We start from the raw sequence: 17965 nt of genomic DNA, 5'->3' as shown, positions 1-17965 counted from the left end.
CCACAAAATCCTTAGCTGAAGGATCTAAGCCACTTCATGAGCATTTATTACATTTTGTCACATCAACAATTTTACATTTCTTAATAAAGACGGCTGCAAAGATAAAACAAAAGTATAAGGCGAACTTCTTCTTGGCTTTTAGAAGGGCTTATCCTCTCTCAGCTTTTCTCGGAAGCCCGTCTACTAAACTTGTTTAAACTTGTAAATTATTATTAGAAAGATCGATTTATAAATTTAAATAAGTTTGAAAGACGGGCATCTCGAAGAAGCTAAGCAAGGGTAACTTTTGGGGGATATTCACTTTGGCTCATAGGAGCATTTGCTCCCATTGTGTGAATCTACATTTTGAAGTGTCAAAAAATTCTAAACTAAAAATTTTCATGTACATCTACATATTTTATGTTCGTACACAAGTTTTCAAAAAAAACTATAAAAATTTGTGGCTCCAGTAAAAAAGACAAATTTTGATGCTATAACACGACTACGTATAGGACATTTTTTTATCTTTTTTGTACACGCCACATAAAATGTTGTTTCTCCATGAAAACTTGTGCACTAACATAGAATGTCACGATGTACAACAAAAAATTTATGTCAGAATTTTTTGACATTTTTAAAATTGTTTTTTAATTATTTTGTATAATAGGAGCATTTGCTCCTATGAGCCAAAACGCCACCTCCAACTTTTGGGTGAAACTATACGTAGAAGCCAAAAAGAAAATCCCCCTAACTCTTGTTCTTGAATATTTTTGGTGGGTCTCACCTATGGATAGAAAGACATCGCTATCGTCTTATTCGCATAAGCGAGGTGTATCCGAATAAATTTATCGAACAACTCAAAATAAAAACTTACGCCTAAAACGAAAAATGACCAAACTTGAAATGAAAAAAACTGTATTTTGCTCAAAATATTGATCAAAGCTGAACCAAAAATGTACTACAAGAAAAATTGTAGCAAGTTGGTATAGCAGAACCAATGCATCTAAAGCAATACATATATAGCAGAAATAACTGAAGATTAAAACTCTAGAATTAAGAATCTGAACGGTGGATAGGAAGACACATATACCAATCAACTTACCCATATGAAAAACTTTTCCATATATGGTTTTGCTAAGAAATTTCGGGATTCTTAACAGATTTTTGCTTTCAATTATCCATAGCAGATGATATGAAATGCAAGTACACCAGTCCCAAGTACAGTGCGAATTAATCTTCGGAATGATGAATTTGTTACACAGGAAAACAGAATTAATCGGTCGATGCGACACTGACCGAAGCCATGAATTTGCTAGTGTGTGGGCAGTACCTGAGACCGTACCAGTTATTTGGGATCATATTGCTAATCATGGAGTAAATCTTCTGCCAAGGCCATCGGGTACATTAGCTGAAGACATAATTGCACCGATTTGGTTGTAGCACTGCGCTGATAGAAAATCACAGAAAAGGGAGGCGTCGCAAGAGGGCGAGATGCCACCGGCCTTGGGAACCGTGAGTGACGTCCTCCGCCGCTTTTCAGCACCGATCCGACGAGACGGAGCCTGGCTTCTAAGGCCCGGCCTGGATCCAAAATCAGCCCTCATCAATCTTGTACTGGAGTATGGCATCGGACCATGCTGTACATCGGGGGTCTTCCCGCCACCATGTTCACAAGAACCAAGGCGCAGCTGTCGGGGATCTTGAGATTGGCGCCGCCGGGGACGGGGAAGTCAGTGGAGGCGACGATTATGGTGGACGGCTACTTGGCGGGGGAGTAGGTGTGCAAGGTCTGGTGCGCAGCGGCCTTGATGGCGAGCGTCGTGCGTGCACGGCCATCTCTGCGATGGGGGGCGGCGCTACCTCGGAGGTGGTTTGTGACGATTGGTGAATAGACAGACGACGCCGCAATTTTTTTTCCCGAACCGTTATTTTCACTTGCCAATGGCGTTGGTGGGTAATTTCATGTGTGGTGGGAGGGCAAAATCGGAAAAAGTAAAACGGACCGACAAGAAACCTTATTTTCTTTATTATTAGGTATAGATAAGAGCCATAGTGTTGTGTAGTATTTATGGTCTTTGTGGCCCAGCAAGAGATCAAGCGATGTAGCCTGATAAAAGAAAAATCATCGGAATGGCTGAACTGCCTTTGTATTCCTTCCCAAACCGGAAATACGTGACAAGACCCAGGTTCTTTTTTTTTTTTTTGCGAAACACATTACATATGTAGGCGCTGACATAAAAGGCGCATAAACTCACCCCTAAAAACGCACACACGCACACTCTACCCTTATGAGCACTTTCGAGAGACCAGGTCAAAGAAATTTCATTCGACGGGTCTTGAGATTGATGAAGTCACTACCGGCGCCTCACTGTCGATGGGAACATCGCCTTCCGCTGAAGAATATTTCACCTTTAATGAGATATCAAAGTGTTAAACTTGAGGTTTAAACTCTGGGGGGTTGGGGGTACCACTGCTCTCCTAACCACCCAACCACATGTTGGTTCTCGACAGGACCTGGGTCCTGCTCATCCCGTTTCACTGTGCGGCCCTAGAATTCTCAAAAAAAATGGATAATTTTTTTTACATGTTTAGATTGCATGTACTTATGTACATGTCAAGTTACGTACTCCTGTGATACTCGACTCTAATATGGATGTATCTAGACACATTTTAGTGCTAGATACATCCATATTAGAGTCAATTAATATGAATCGGAGGGAGTATTGAAATTCAAAAATATTTAGCTTGGGGGGAAATGGCAATTTTTATAATGAACAATCTGAAGAAACTCCGTAACTTTCAAAAATGCATGTAACTAAGTATGCGAACACCATGTAACTTAAGAAAATTTATAAGTATAGTCAAATCCGGAACTGTTCTAGTCAGGTTCCGCAGTACCTAGCTGCCAAAAAATCATTTTATTCCCGAACGGCCTGTGATACTCTAGGAAATGATTTGCCTCCTTTTTTCAGTAAAAGGACTTCACGCAAACATTTGATGCCGAATTAGCTTAACATTAACTTTTAAGCCTTCAATCGCTTAGGGTGCAACAATGTTTGGGCGGAGTCTGACGCCACTGAGATTATTCAAGCATTTACGGGAGAAGAATCTTGGCTGGGAGATCGAGTCATCGGCTGTTTTTGCACATTACATAGACTTGGAGATACTTGCTGGTACAGTTTGTTTCCAGCGTTGTTTGAGGGGAACAAACTAGAAACTCAATTCGGCTCCCGGGTGCGTATGATCCCTCTACCATAAAAACATATTTCCAAGTGTTAAAAATTTTTGACAAAAAAGTTTACATGTACATCTCCATAATATATGTGTATTCGTCAAGTTTCACGAAAAAATAATATTTTTTGTAGTCTAAGCGAAAAAGAGAAAATTTATCTTGTGTCAAGTCTTTGTTCCAGCACCGAATTTTGTCTTTTTTACACACGCCACATGACATGTCGATTTTTCATGAAACGACTTTGTGAGCGCATAGCACATAAATATGTACGTGCGAAATTTTTGTTTCAATTTTTTGACATTTTAAAATGTATCTAACATGTATTTTAAAATAAAGGGAGCATATGCTCTCATGTGCCAAAACATCACTCCCGGAACAAACGAAGTTGCTCATGAACTAGCGAGGGATTGTTTCCAGAAAAAGTTTCTTATAACTGGGTTGATGAATCCCTTAATTTTATCGTTGAGAAACTTGCAAACTATGTAACTATTGTTTGCAATTAATAAAAGTCCATAGTAGAGTCCTGGTATTTCGTAAAAAAAAAAAACTTTTAAGCCTTCTGGCTTCTGCCATATTCAATCGGTCCAGAAAATAAATGTACTTTTAGCTTTTGCAAAAAGTTTACGTTTAATATTTGAAAATATTATAAAAAAATAGCAACATATAACGTTAAATTGGTGTATTTTGAAACCGCACGCATTTTAAGAAGGATTTAGTAATATTAACTAAATGTTCTAAATGCTGCTATTTTTTTCCTGTAACATTGGTGAAATTTTATTAAGTTTGATTTAGGGTAAAAGCTAGAAGTACATTTTTTGGCAGATACATGAAGTATGCCATATGAGGTGAGCAACCCAAACAAAACAACTTCAAGAAAAACTTTGAAACCTTGTGGAGCACATCATCGATGGTCCCTAAGTTTGGTTTGACAATGACGACAACTGGTAACCACTTCCAATCTCCCCGTGGAATTTGTGTAAGTTGGTCATTTGGTATCACCTACGCTGTCTAGTACTACCGTCTTACCGAAAAGTACTAACAGGTCAAACCACCGCCGGTGACAGTAAATCCCTGCGTCTAATTAACGTCCGGGATTCATCGTGCGCGCTGTGTAATCTTTCGATGAGAGGCCGGCCAAGTCTTCGTCGCAGTAAGTCAAGGTCGGTTGCAATATACAAATTGCGGCGCCGTGTATGCTGATGATTGTGTGCTTCGCAACGAATCTACCGGCAAACCATGATGTACAAGGAAAGTACAGCACCTGTAGAGTTGCCATGAAAGTCAGTCAGCTCGAATCTTGGCCTACGGCATGTTAGTATATTGTTAGTCTACTGCTAACTTGCTAAGGCTGCTGCAATATATAAAGCGAACAGACGCTCACTGCTCTGTAACCATTCGCTCTTGCTTGATTGCTGGCTTAGCCCGTACTCCTCAGCTGAGGTCTGAGGATCGACTGCGACAGCAACATGAGGGTACGTATTCAGTAGTACACGTCGATTTACGTGTAACATTTTCTGGTTCTGCGTGGATTCTTTTCTTCTTTTTGTTCTCCTAGTGTTGAAATGGATTCATTTCTCCAAAAAAAAAAAAAAAATGGATTCATGGATTCACACTGGAACCGACGGCAGTTTGATCTGTTTCTTCTTGTTAATTTGGTGGTGTTCTTGCAGACGGAGATGATGATCAGGATGAAGGCGAGCTCCGAGAAGGGCCAACACTCCAAGGCCATGAAGATCGCAGCCGCAATCGATGGTAAGCAGCTCCATCAATAAGTATCTTCCTAAGAAGCTCTGGAATTGCTCAATGTGTTAACATTTGAGGCGATGATGCGTCTGTGTTGAATCCGTTCAGGAGTGGAGTCGGTGACGGTGTCGGGGGAGGGCCGGAGCCTGCTGCGGGTGGTCGGCGAAGGCGTCGACTCCAACGACCTCATCAGCAAGCTCCGCCGGAAGGTGGGACACGCCGACATCGTCGAGCTGCACACCCTGCAGGCGGGCCGCGGCTACGCGAGCAGCAGCGCCACCGGCGGCAGCGGCGGCTACCACTCGGTGCACGACGGCGCGCGCAGTGACTCTGCCGCCTACGGCCAGTACAGTAATTACCACGGCCCCAGCTACTCGCCGGTGCCAGCTGATCCGTACTATTACCGGCACCAGCAGCCGTCGTTCGAGTACTACTCTCCGCCGCCGTACCCCGCCACCGTCGTGTTCCAGGAGTACCCGACCGGCGAGGCACCCGGCTGCTCCATCATGTAGCGGTGCCGGAGCAGCTCTTAGTTTGGCGACCCAAACAGCTGCTCCATCACGCTCCGGCTTCAGATTGGAGCTGTCCTCGCGTGCTAGCTAGATTTTGTTGCACCTTCTCTGTCTGTTTGAATTGTTTGTTCCTGCATGCTTGAAACTGCGCAATATCGTGTGAAGTTGTGATCGATCGGGGCCTACATTTTTTCGGCCCTCTTCGAATTGTAGTCGGATGGTGCGTGGATTGTAAAAGCCTGGCATGGAATTTGAAACGGTGTGCTACCTATGCTCATGTAACATGGTGGAATGTTTTTTTTATATAAACATGCTGGACTCCTACAAAATTGAATTGTTTGTATTATCAGAATTTTTTTCACATGTAACAATGATGGAATACTAGCTACATTGCTGTTCTTGTCGGATAACTTTTACGTCAACCGATGTCTTCATGATCAGGCAAGCACTAGCCGTCGGTCGACCGATTTTGTCGGGAAAATTGGTTGCAATTTTCACCGTCCAATGGACAGGATTGCAAGTATGAGATGCTCGGGTCAGAAAAATTGCTTTCTCGTGCAAGCAGGGACAAGGAAAAGGTCGATTTCGCATGCAAGGAGGGACCACAAAAATGTCGCTTTCTAACAAATTTTTGTTTTGACTGTTTACAACAATTCCAACAAAAAATGTTGTATCGTAAAACATTAATCAACAACCAATCTAACAAAAAGTGTCTATTTAAAATAATTATCAACAACAATTCCAATTAAGATGTTGTCTATTTACACAATAGTAAAAAAGAAATTCAAAATTGTGATTGGTCCCGTATTCTCAACGTTTTCAACAAACAATTCCAAATAATTCTAAGGGATTCACCACAAAAATCAACAAAAATGTCAGCAATTTTTTTGGTTGTTTACAAAAACAGACAATGACAACAAAGAATCAACCACACTACTAATTTCATGTCCGAGAATATATTTGCAAGAAAATTTTACTTCTTTCACCAAGAATATCAACAACAACAAAAATAAAAGATGTTGGTTCACAGAACACAAAGAGAACATAGAGCAAACTGGCGGGTTAGCGGTTGCTGACCCATTAGGGAAGTGTACTTGTTGAACCTGGCGATCAATCTTTCGCGGTTGGTCGGTGGGCTGCTAGCAAGCATTTTCCTTGTGAATAAGACCTTTTGGATCTGACGATCAAACTAGCAACGAAACCCCTCCCCCCTAAAAAAAAAATACAAAGCTCTTCTTGGGGATGATCATATTCTTTCTCTGAAACGGGTTGCCACTGCCTCTCCATCATGGGAGCCAGCAAGTTTTTGTTGATCTCTGTCAGAAAACCCTTGGGGCTATGGTTGTCGGACCAGCGTGGCAGCATCCCAGAGAAGAAACTGTCAAACTTATGGATGTCGCAACAACTATAGATCGAAGATATCTCAACCTTCAAATTAACGCATTAGCCTCATGTTGGCGCCGAAGGTCCACACGAACAAAACGGAGCGGAGACTTGAGGACCAAACTGGTAAGGGAGTCTGTCGCCGCCACATCAACAAAACCTAACCTCGCCAGCTAGGGAGGTCGTCCAGAATTTATTCCAACAAGTTATTGAGGGTTCTCCTCTTGTTAGAATTTGTGCATTTGAATTTTTTGAAATTTGTATAATGGATCAGTTTTTTTTTGCTTGTTAGTGTTTGTGCTTTTCCTTTTTTGGAATTTATAATACTCCCTCCGTTCCTTTCTATAGTGCCTATTGTATTTTGGCACGGAAATTAGCGCAAGCCATTTTTTTGACACAAAACCCCCTAGCGATCTCAGAGACAAAATGGGAAACTGAAATCAGATCTCAGAAAATAATCTTGTTTCCATAACCGATCGCGTCATGTACTCCCTCTCTCCCTCTATTCTTTCCATAATCATATTGGTTTCCACATTTTCTGGACGGGAATAGATTGGTTTCCACATTTTTTGGACGGGAATAGATTGGCTTCCAGATTTTCTGGACGGGAACAGATTTGTTCCCAGATTTTCTGGACGGGAACAGATCGGTGGAAGGGGTTCTTTGCAAAAAAGAAATAGCTTTACTCTTATATTCTGAAACAAAAGCGAAAAAAAAATAGACATTATAGAAAGGAACGGGAGGGAGTATTATAATTGTGGTTTTCAGCTTTTTAAGACTTTTTCTTGTATAAATTGAAATATGTTAGCCCCTTTGCGGTTGTCTGAGCTTTTTATAGAGATTGTTGTACTCCCTCTGATTCAAAATAATTGCTCAAAAATGGATGTATCCACATGTCTAGATACATCTTTTTTTTGGCAATTATCTTGAACCGGAGGGAGTATAAGAATTTAAAAATTTGTCACAAAAATGAATATGACTGCATGCAACAGTGTATACAATTAGGAGGGATATTTCCTCCTAATGACTTTGTGCATCTTCCTTGAAAGAGAAAAAAAAGTCCTTTCAATAATGAAAAAAAAAACCAAGCACACCTAGAGAGAATACATAGGTGCCGGACTACATATGATCAATTCGGGGAACCACACCACGACGAAAGTGAGAAATTCCCTTGATTTCCTGGAGAAAAAATGAAAATGTTTATTCTAATTCATAAGGTCCTCTGGTTACCTTGGCGGCAACGGAAGATATACGCTGTTTTTATCTCCCCGCCATGTCATGCGATTAAGACTTTGTGGCCAACTGGTGACAAGTGGGGTCTTCAGTTGTTCACGCACGGTTCCAAATTAAACTGTGGAAACCAGCAAAATCCTCACCGGAATTCATTTATCTTCATGAGAATCTTCATTAGCTTCAAACCCGCTCAATTTCCACGCGTCGAATTCAACGAGAATTGAACACTCACGGCGACAACCGGCCACCTCGCGAAAAAATAGCTCGGTCTAACGACAGACTCTCCAAAAGCGACGCCTCCAAGAAGGATAGTGCACCAGCGTCGTCGTCGCTCGACCAAAGGTCTTAGGATTTCTCCCTGAAGATAGTCCCCACTCTCAAAACAATATCTCCAACAAGAACATTGCCAGGCACAACCAGTTAAGGCCAGACCTTGGGTTTTCACCCTGAGAGGTAAGACTCCGAACTTCCCCTGTGCTGCCGCCACCATATGCATACCACTGCTGCAAGCCCGGAACGCCAAGCAGATCCCTCAGCATCACGTTGACTCGAACCTCCTTTAGTCAGTCCACCAATCCGTCCTTCATGATATTCCTTCTTCTGACTTCACCATGGACCAAAAAGTCACCAGATGTCAACACAGAATATAGCTTCGCGGCGTGATACGCGTACAGCACGCGTCCGTTGGGAACCCCAAGAGGAAGGTGTGATGCGTACAGCGGCAAGTTTTCCCTCAGTATGAAACCAAGGTTTATCGAACCAGTAGGAGCCAAGAAGCACGTTGAAGGTTGATGGCGGCGAGATGTAGTGCGGCGCAACACCAGGGATTCCGGCGCCAACGTGGAACCTGCACAACACAAACCAAGTATTTTGCCCCAACGTAACAGCGAGGTTGTCAATCTCACCGGCTTGCTGTAACAAAGGATTAGATGTATAGTGTGGATGATGATTGTTTGCAGAAAACAGTAGAACAATTATTGCAGTAGATTGTATTTCAGTATAGAGAATTGGACCGGGGTCCACAGTTCACTAGAGGTGTCTCTCCCATAAGATAAACAGCATGTTGGGTGAACAAATTACAGTTAGGCAATTGACAAATAGAGAGGGCATGACCATGCACATACATATTATGATGAGTATTGTGAGATTTAATTGGGCATTACGACAAAGTACATAGACCGCTATCCAGCATGCATCTATGCCTAAAAAGTCCACCTTCAGGTTATCATCCGAACCCCCTCCAGTATTAAGTTGCTAACAACAGACAATTACATTAAGTATTGCGCGTAATGTAATCAGTAACTACATCCTCGAACATAGCACCAATGTTTTATCCCTAGTGGCAACAGCACATCCATAATCTTAGAGATTTCTGTCACTTCCCCAGATTCACGGAGACATGAACCCACTATCGAGCATAAATACTCCCTCTTGGAGTTACAAGCATCTACTTGGTCAGAGCATCTACTAGTAACGGAGAGCATGCAAGATCATAAACAACACATAAAAATAAATTGATAATCAACATAACATAGTATTCTCTATTCATCGGATCCCAACAAACACAACATATAGAATTACAGATAGATGATATTGATCATGTTCGGCAGCTCACAAGACCCGACAATTAAGCACAATGAGGAGAAGACAACCATCTAGCTACTGCTATGGACCCATAGTCCAGGGGTAGACTACTCACACATCACTCCGGAGGCGACCATGGCGGCGTAGAGTCCTCCGGGAGATGATTCCCCTCTCCGGCAGGGTGCGGGCGGCGATCTCTGAATCCCCCGAGATGGGATTGGCGGCGGCGGCGTCTCTGGAAGGTTTTCTGTATCGTGGCTCTCGGTACTGGGGGTTTCGCGACGAAGGCTATTTGTAGGCGGAAGGGCAGGTCAAGGGGCGTCACGAGGGGCCCACACTACAGGTCGGCGCGGCCAAGACCTGGGCCGCGCCGCCCTATAGTCTGGCCACCTCGTGGCCCCACTTCGTCTCCTCTTCGGTCTTCTGGAAGCTTCGTGGCAAAATAGGACCCTGGGCGTTGATTTCGTCCAATTCCGAGAATATTTCCTTACTAGGATTTCTGAAACCAAAAACAGCAGAAAACAGACACTGGCACTTCGGCCTCTTGTGAATAGGTTAGTTCCAGAACATGCACGAATATGACATAAAGTGGGCATAAATCATCTAGATATCATCAATAATGTGGCATGGAACATAAGAAATTATCGATACGTCGGAGACGTATCAGCATCCCCAAGCTTAGTTTCTGCTCGTCCCGAGCAGGTAAACGATAACAAAGATAATTTCTGGAGTGACATGCCATCATAACCTTGATCATACTATTGTAAACACATGTAATGAATGCAGCGATCAAAACAATGTAAATGACATGAGTAAACAAATGAATCACATAGCAAAGACTTTTCATGAATAGTACTTCAAGACAAGCATCAATAAGTCTTGCATAAAAGTTAACTCACAAAGCAATAATTCAAAGTAAAGGTATTGAAGCAACACAAAGGAAGATGAAGTTTCAGCGGTTGCTTTCAACTTATAACATGTATATCTCATGGATATTGTCAACATAGAGTAATATAATAAGTGCAATATGCAAGTATGTAGGAATCAATGCACAGTTCACACAAGTGTTTGCTTCTTGAGATGGAGAGAAATAGGTGAACTGACTCAACAATAAAAGTAAAAGAATAGTCCTTCAAAGAGGAAAGCATCGATTGCTATATTTGTGCTAGAGCTTTGATTTTGAAAACAAGAAACAATTTTGTCAACGGTAGTAATAAAGCATATGTATCATGTAAATTATATCTTACAAGTTGCAAGCCTCATGCATAGTATACTAATAGTGCCCGCACCTTGTCCTAATTAGCTTGGACTACCGGGATCATCGCAATGCACATGTTTTAACCAAGTGTCACAAAGGGGTACCTCTATGCCGTCTGTACAAAGGTCTAAGGAGAAAGCTCGCATCGGATTTCTCGCTATTGATTATTCTCAACTTAGACATCCATACCGGGACAACATAGACAACAGATAATGGACTCCTCTTTTATGCATAAGCATGTAGCAACAATTAATTTTCTCATTTGAGATTGAGGATATATGTCCAAAACTGAAACTTCCACCATGGATCATGGCTTTAGTTAGCGGCCCAATGTTCTTCTCTAACAATATGCACGCTCTAACCATAAGGTGGTAGATCGCCCTTACTTCAGACAAGATGAACATGCATAGCAACTCACATGATATTCAACAAAGAGTATTTGATGGCGTCCCCAGGAACATGGTTATCGCACAACGAGCAACTTAATAAGAGATAAAGTGCATAAGTACATATTCAATACCACAATAGTTTTTAAGCTATTTGTCCCATGAGCTATATATTGTAAAGGTGAAGAATGGAAATTTAAAGGTAGCACTCAAGCAATTTACTTTGGAATGGCGGAGAAACACCATGTAGTAGGTAGGTATGGTGGACACAAATGGCATAGTGGTTGGCTCAAGTATTTGGATGCGTTAGAAGTATTCCCTCTCGATACAAGGTTTAGGCTAGCAAGGCTATTTGAAACAAACACAAGGATGAAGCGGTGCAGCAAAACTCACATAAAAGACACATTGTAAACATTATAAGACTCTACACCATCTTCCTTGTTGTTCAAACTCAATACTATAAATTATCTAGACTTTAGAGAGACCAAATATGCAAACCAAATTTTAGCATGCTCTATGTATTTCTTCATTAATGGGTGCAAAGTATATGATGCAAGAGCTTAAACATGAGCACAACAATTGCCAAGTATCACAATATCCAAGACATTTTAGCAACTACTACATGTATCATTTTCCAATTCCAACCATATAACAATTTAACGAAGAAGAAACTTCGCCATGAATACTATGAGTAAAGCCTAAGGACATACTTGTCCATATGCAACAGCGGAGCGTGTCTCTCTCCCACACAAAGAATGCTAGGATCCATTTTATTCAAACAAAACAAAAACAAAAACAAACCGACGCTCCAAGCAAAGTACATAAGTTGTGATGGAATAAAAATATAGTTTCAGGGGAGGAACCTGATAATGTTGTCGATGAAGAAGGGGATGCCTTGGGCATCCCCAAGCTTAGACGCTTGAGTCTTCTTGATATATGCAGGGGTGAACCACCGGGGCATCCCCAAGCTTAGAGCTTTCACTCTCCTTGATCATGTTGTATCATCTCCCTCTCTTGATCCTTGAAAACTTCCTCCACACCAAACTTAGAACAACTCATTAGAGGGTTAGTGCACAATCAAAATATACATGTTCAGATGTGACATAATCATTCTTAACACTTCTGGACATTGCACAAAGCTACTGAAAGTCAATGGAATCAAAATAATCATCAAGCATATCAAAACTGGAAAAGCGAAATAAAAGGCAGAATCTGTCAAAAACAGAACAGTTCGTATTGACGAATTTTATTGAGACACCAGACTTGCTCAAATGAAAATACTCAAATTGAATGAAAGTTGCGTACATATCTGAGGATCACTCACGTAAATTGGCATAAGTTTCTGAGTTACCTACAGAGAATTTTGCCCAGATTCGTGACAGCAAAGAAATCTGTTTCTGCGCAGTAATCCAAATCTAGTATGAACTTTACTATCAACGACTTTACTTGGCACAATAAAACACTAAACTAAGATAAGGAGAGGTTGCTACATTAGTAAACAACTTCCAAGACACAAAATAAAAACCAAGTACTGTAGTAAAAACATGGGTTGTCTCCCATAAGCGCTTTTCTTTAACGCCTTTCAGGCGCAGAAAGTATGTATCAAGTATTATCAAGAGACGAAGTGTCAACATCATAATTTGTTCTAATGATAGAATCAAAAGGTAACTTCATTCTCTTTCTAGGGAAGTGTTCCATACCTTTCTTGAGAGGAAATTGATATTTTATATTACCTTCCTTCATATCAATGATAGCCAACGGTTCGAAGAAAAGGTCTTCCCAATATAATGGGACAAGATGCATTGCATTCAATATCCAAGACAACAAAATCAACGGGGACAAGGTTATTGTTAACGGTAATGCGAACATTATCAACTTTCCCCAAAGGTTTCTTTGTAGAATGATCAGCAAGATTAACATCCAAATAACAATTTTTCAGCGGTGGCAAGTCAAGCATATTATAAAATTTTTTAGGCATAACAGAAATACTTGCACCAAGATCACATAAAGCATTACAATCAAAATCATTGACCTTCATCTTAATGATGGGCTCCCAACCATCCTCTAGCTTTCTAGGAATAGAAGCTTCGCATTCTAGTTTCTCTTCTCTAGCTTTTATGAGAGCATTTGTAATATGTTTTGTGAAAGCCAAATTTATAGCACTAGCATTAGGACTTTTAGCAAGTTTTTGCAAGAACTTTATAACTTCAGAGATGTTGCAATCATCAAAATTCAAACCATTATAATCTAAAGCAATGGGATCATCATCCCCAATGTTGGAAAACATTTCAGCAGTTTTATCACAGGCAGTTTCAGCAGTTTTAGCAGTTTCAGGCAGTTTCTCGTGCTTTGCATTAGAAGTGGAAACATTGCTAACACCAATTCTTTTGTTATTATTAGTAGGAGGTGCAGCAACTTGTGTAGCATTAGCATTACTAGTGGTGGTAATAGTCCAAACTTTAGCTATATTATCTTCTTTTTCATTTTCTTCTCTTTCCCACCTAGCACGCAATTCGGCCATCAATCTTATATTCTCATTAATTCTAACTTGGATGGCATTTGCTGTAGTAACAATTTTATTATGATGATTTTAATTAGGCATAACTTTCGATTTCAAAAGATCAACATCAGCAGCAAGACTATCGACTTTAGAAGCAAGTATATCAATTTTCCCAAGCTTTTCTTCAACAGATTTGTTAAAAGCAGTTTGTGTACTAATAAATTCTTTAAGCATGGCTTCAAGTCCAGGGGGTGTGTTCCTATTATTGTTGTAAGAATTCCCATAAGAATTACCATAGCCGTTGCTATTATTATAAGGATATGGCATATAGTTGTTACTAGAATTGTTCCGGTAAGCATTGTTGTTGAAATTATTATTTTTAATGAAGTTTACATCAACATGTTCTTCTTGGGCAACCAATGAAGCTAACGGAACATTATTAGGATCAACATTAGTCCTATCATTCACAAGCATAGACATAATAGCATCAATCTTATCACTCAAGGAAGAGGTTTCTTCGACAGAATTTACCTTCTTACCTTGTGGAGCTCTTTCCGTGTGCCATTCAGAGTAATTGATCATCATATTATTAAGAAGCTTTGTTGCTTCACCAAGAGTGATGGACATAAAGGTACCTCCAGCAGCTGAATCCAATAGGTTCCGCGAAGAAAAATTCAGTCCTGCATAAAAGGTTTGGATGATCATCCAAGTAGTCAGTCCATGGGTTGGGCAATTTTTAACCAAAGATTTCATTCTCTCCCATGCTTGTGCAACATGCTCAGTATCCAATTGTTTAAAATTCATTATGCTACTCCTCAAAGATATAATTTTAGCAGGGGGATAATATCTACCAATAAAAGCATCCTTGCATTTAGTCCATGAATCAATACTATTCTTAGGCAGAGATAGCAACCAATCTTTAGCTCTTCCTCTTAATGAGAAAGGAAACAATTTTAATTTTATAATGTCACCATCTACATCTTTATATTTTTGCATTTCACACAATTCAACAAAATTATTAAGATGGGCAGCAGCATCATCAGAACTAACACCAGAAAATTGCTCTCGCATAACAAGATTCAGTAAAGCAGGTTTAATTTCAAAGAATTCCGCTGTAGTAGCAGGTGGAGCAATAGGTGTGCATAAGAAATCATTATTATTTGTGGTTGTGAAGTCACACAACTTAGTATTTTCAGGAGTACCCATTTTAGCAATAGTAAATAAAGCAAACTAGATAAAGTAAATGCGAGTAACTAATTTTTTTGGGTTTTTGATATAGCAAACAAGATAGCAAATAAAGTAAAACTAGCAACTAATTTTTTTGTGTTTTGATATAGTGCAGCAAACAAAGTAGTAAATAAAACTAAGCAAGACAAAAACAAAGTAAAGAGATTGGGATGTGGAGACTCCCCTTGCAGCGTGTCTTGATCTCCCCGGCAACGGCGCCAGAAAAAGTGCTTGATACGCGTACAACATGCGTCCGTTGGGAACCCCAAGAGGAAGGTGTGATGCGTACAGCGGCAAGTTTTCCCTCAGTATGAAACCAAGGTTTATCAAACCAGTAGGAGCCAAGAAGCACGTTGAAGGTTGATGGCGGCGAGATGTAGTGCGGCGCAACACCAGGGATTCCGGCGCCAACGTGGAACCTGCACAGCACAAACCAAGTACTTTGCCCCAACGTAACAGCGAGGTTGTCAATCTCATCGGCTTGCTGTAACAAAGGATTAGATGTATAGTGTGGATGATGATTGTTTGCAGAAAACAGTAGAACAAGTATTGCAGTAGATTGTATTTCAGTATAGAGAATTGGACCGGGGTCCACAGTTCACTAGAGGTGTCTCTCCCATAAGATAAACAGCATGTTGGGTGAACAAATTACAGTTAGGCAATTGACAAATAGAGAGGGCATGACCATGCACATACATATTATGATGAGTATTGTGAGATTTAATTGGGCATTACGACAAAGTACATAGACCGCTATCCAGCATGCATCTATGCCTAAAAAGTCCACCTTCAGGTTATCATCCGAACCCCTCCGATATTAAGTTGCTAACAACTGAGACTTGGATTAAGTCTTGCGCGGAAGGGACTCAGTAACTACCTGCTCGAACCGAGCACGAATGTTTTATCCCTAGTGGCAACAGCACATCCATAATCTTAGAGATTCTGTCACTTCCCGCATTCACGGAGACATGAACCCACTATCGAGCATAAATACTCCCTCTTGGAGTTACAAGCATCTACTTGGCCAGAGCATCTACTAGTAACGGAGAGCATGCAAGATCATAAACAACACATAGACATAAATTGATAATCAACATAACATAGTATTCTCTATTCATCGGATCCCAACAAACACAACATATAGAATTACAGATAGATGATCTTGATCATGTTCGGCAGCTCACAAGACCCGACAATTAAGCACAATGAGGAGAAGACAACCATCTAGCTACTGCTATGGACCCATAGTCCAGGGGTAGACTACTCACACATCACTCCGGAGGCGACCATGGCGGCGTAGAGTCCTCCGGGAGATGATTCCCCTCTCCGGCAGGGTGCCGGAGGCGATCTCCTGAATCCCCCGAGATGGGATTGGCGGCGGCGGCGTCTCTGGAAGGTTTTCCGTATCGTGGCTCTCGGTACTGGGGGTTTCGCGACGAAGGCTATTTGTAGGCGGAAGGGCAGGTCAAGGGGCGTCACGAGGGGCCCACACTATAGGTCGGCGCGGCCAAGACCTGGGCCGCGCCTCCCTATAGTCTGGCCACCTCGTGGCCCCACTTCGTCTTCTCTTCGGTCTTCTGGAAGCTTCGTGGCAAAATAGGACCCTGGGCGTTGATTTCGTCCAATTCCGAGAATATTTCCTTACTAGGATTTCTGAAACCAAAAACAGCAGAAAACAACAACTGGCACTTCGGCATCTTGTTAATAGGTTAGTTACAGAAAATGCACGAATATGACATAAAGTGTGCATAAAACATGTAGATATCATCAATAATGTGGCATGGAACATAAGAAATTATCGATACGTCGGAGACGTATCAGCATCCCCAAGCTTAGTTTCTGCTCGTCCCGAGCAGGTAAACGATAACAAAGATAATTTCTGGAGTGACATGCCATCATAACCTTGATCATACTATTGTAAACACATGTAATGAATGCAGCGATCAAAACAATGTAAATGACATGAGTAAACAAATGAATCACATAGCAAAGACTTTTCATGAATAGTACTTCAAGACAAGCATCAATAAGTCTTGCATAAAAGTTAACTCACAAAGCAATAATTCAAAGTAAAGGTATTGAAGCAACACAAAGGAAGATGAAGTTTCAGCGGTTGCTTTCAACTTATAACATGTATATCTCATGGATATTGTCAACATAGAGTAATATAATAAGTGCAATATGCAAGTATGTAGGAATCAATGCACAGTTCACACAAGTGTTTGCTTCTTGAGATGGAGAGAAATAGGTGAACTGACTCAACAATAAAAGTAAAAGAATAGTCCTTCAAAGAGGAAAGCATCGATTGCTATATTTGTGCTAGAGCTTTGATTTTGAAAACAAGAAACAATTTTGTCAACGGTAGTAATAAAGCATATGTATCATGTAAATTATATCTTACAAGTTGCAAGCCTCATGCATAGTATACTAATAGTGCCCGCACCTTGTCCTAATTAGCTTGGACTACCGGGATCATCGCAATGCACATGTTTTAACCAAGTGTCACAAAGGGGTACCTCTATACACTTTGTACAAAGGTCTAAGGAGAAAGCTCGCATCGGATTTCTCGCTATTGATTATTCTCAACTTAGACATCCATACCGGGACAACATAGACAACAGATAATGGACTCCTCTTTTATGCATAAGCATGTAGCAACAATTAATTTTCTCATTTGAGATTGAGGATATATGTCCAAAACTGAAACTTCCACCATGGATCATGGCTTTAGTTAGCGGCCCAATGTTCTTCTCTAACAATATGCACGCTCTAACCATAAGGTGGTAGATCGCCCTTACTTCAGACAAGACGAACATGCATAGCAACTCACATGATATTCAACAAAGAGTATTTGATGGCGTCCCCAGGAACATGGTTATCGCACAACGAGCAACTTAATAAGAGATAAAGTGCATAAGTACATATTCA

The 17965-nt window shown here is 40.9% G+C and overlaps 1 protein-coding gene across 1 annotated transcript; it reads left to right on the top strand.

Moving 5' to 3' along the window:
• The first annotated feature begins 4594 nt into the window (after positions 1-4594).
• LOC127326419 (uncharacterized) lies at positions 4595-5735 on the top strand. Its single transcript, XM_051353276.1, has 3 exons — positions 4595-4683; positions 4882-4963; positions 5063-5735. Exons 1-3 carry the CDS (start codon positions 4678-4680, stop codon positions 5464-5466), a joined length of 492 nt encoding a protein of 163 aa, XP_051209236.1. The 5' UTR covers positions 4595-4677; the 3' UTR covers positions 5467-5735.
• Positions 5736-17965: the final 12230 nt, after the last annotated feature.

The sequence above is a fragment of the Lolium perenne genome, chromosome 6 (assembly GCF_019359855.2).
Source record: "Lolium perenne isolate Kyuss_39 chromosome 6, Kyuss_2.0, whole genome shotgun sequence".
Taxonomy (NCBI): domain Eukaryota; kingdom Viridiplantae; phylum Streptophyta; class Magnoliopsida; order Poales; family Poaceae; genus Lolium; species Lolium perenne.
The sequence above is the reverse complement of the archived record's forward strand: the minus strand, read 5'-3'. Positions and strand labels throughout refer to the sequence as shown.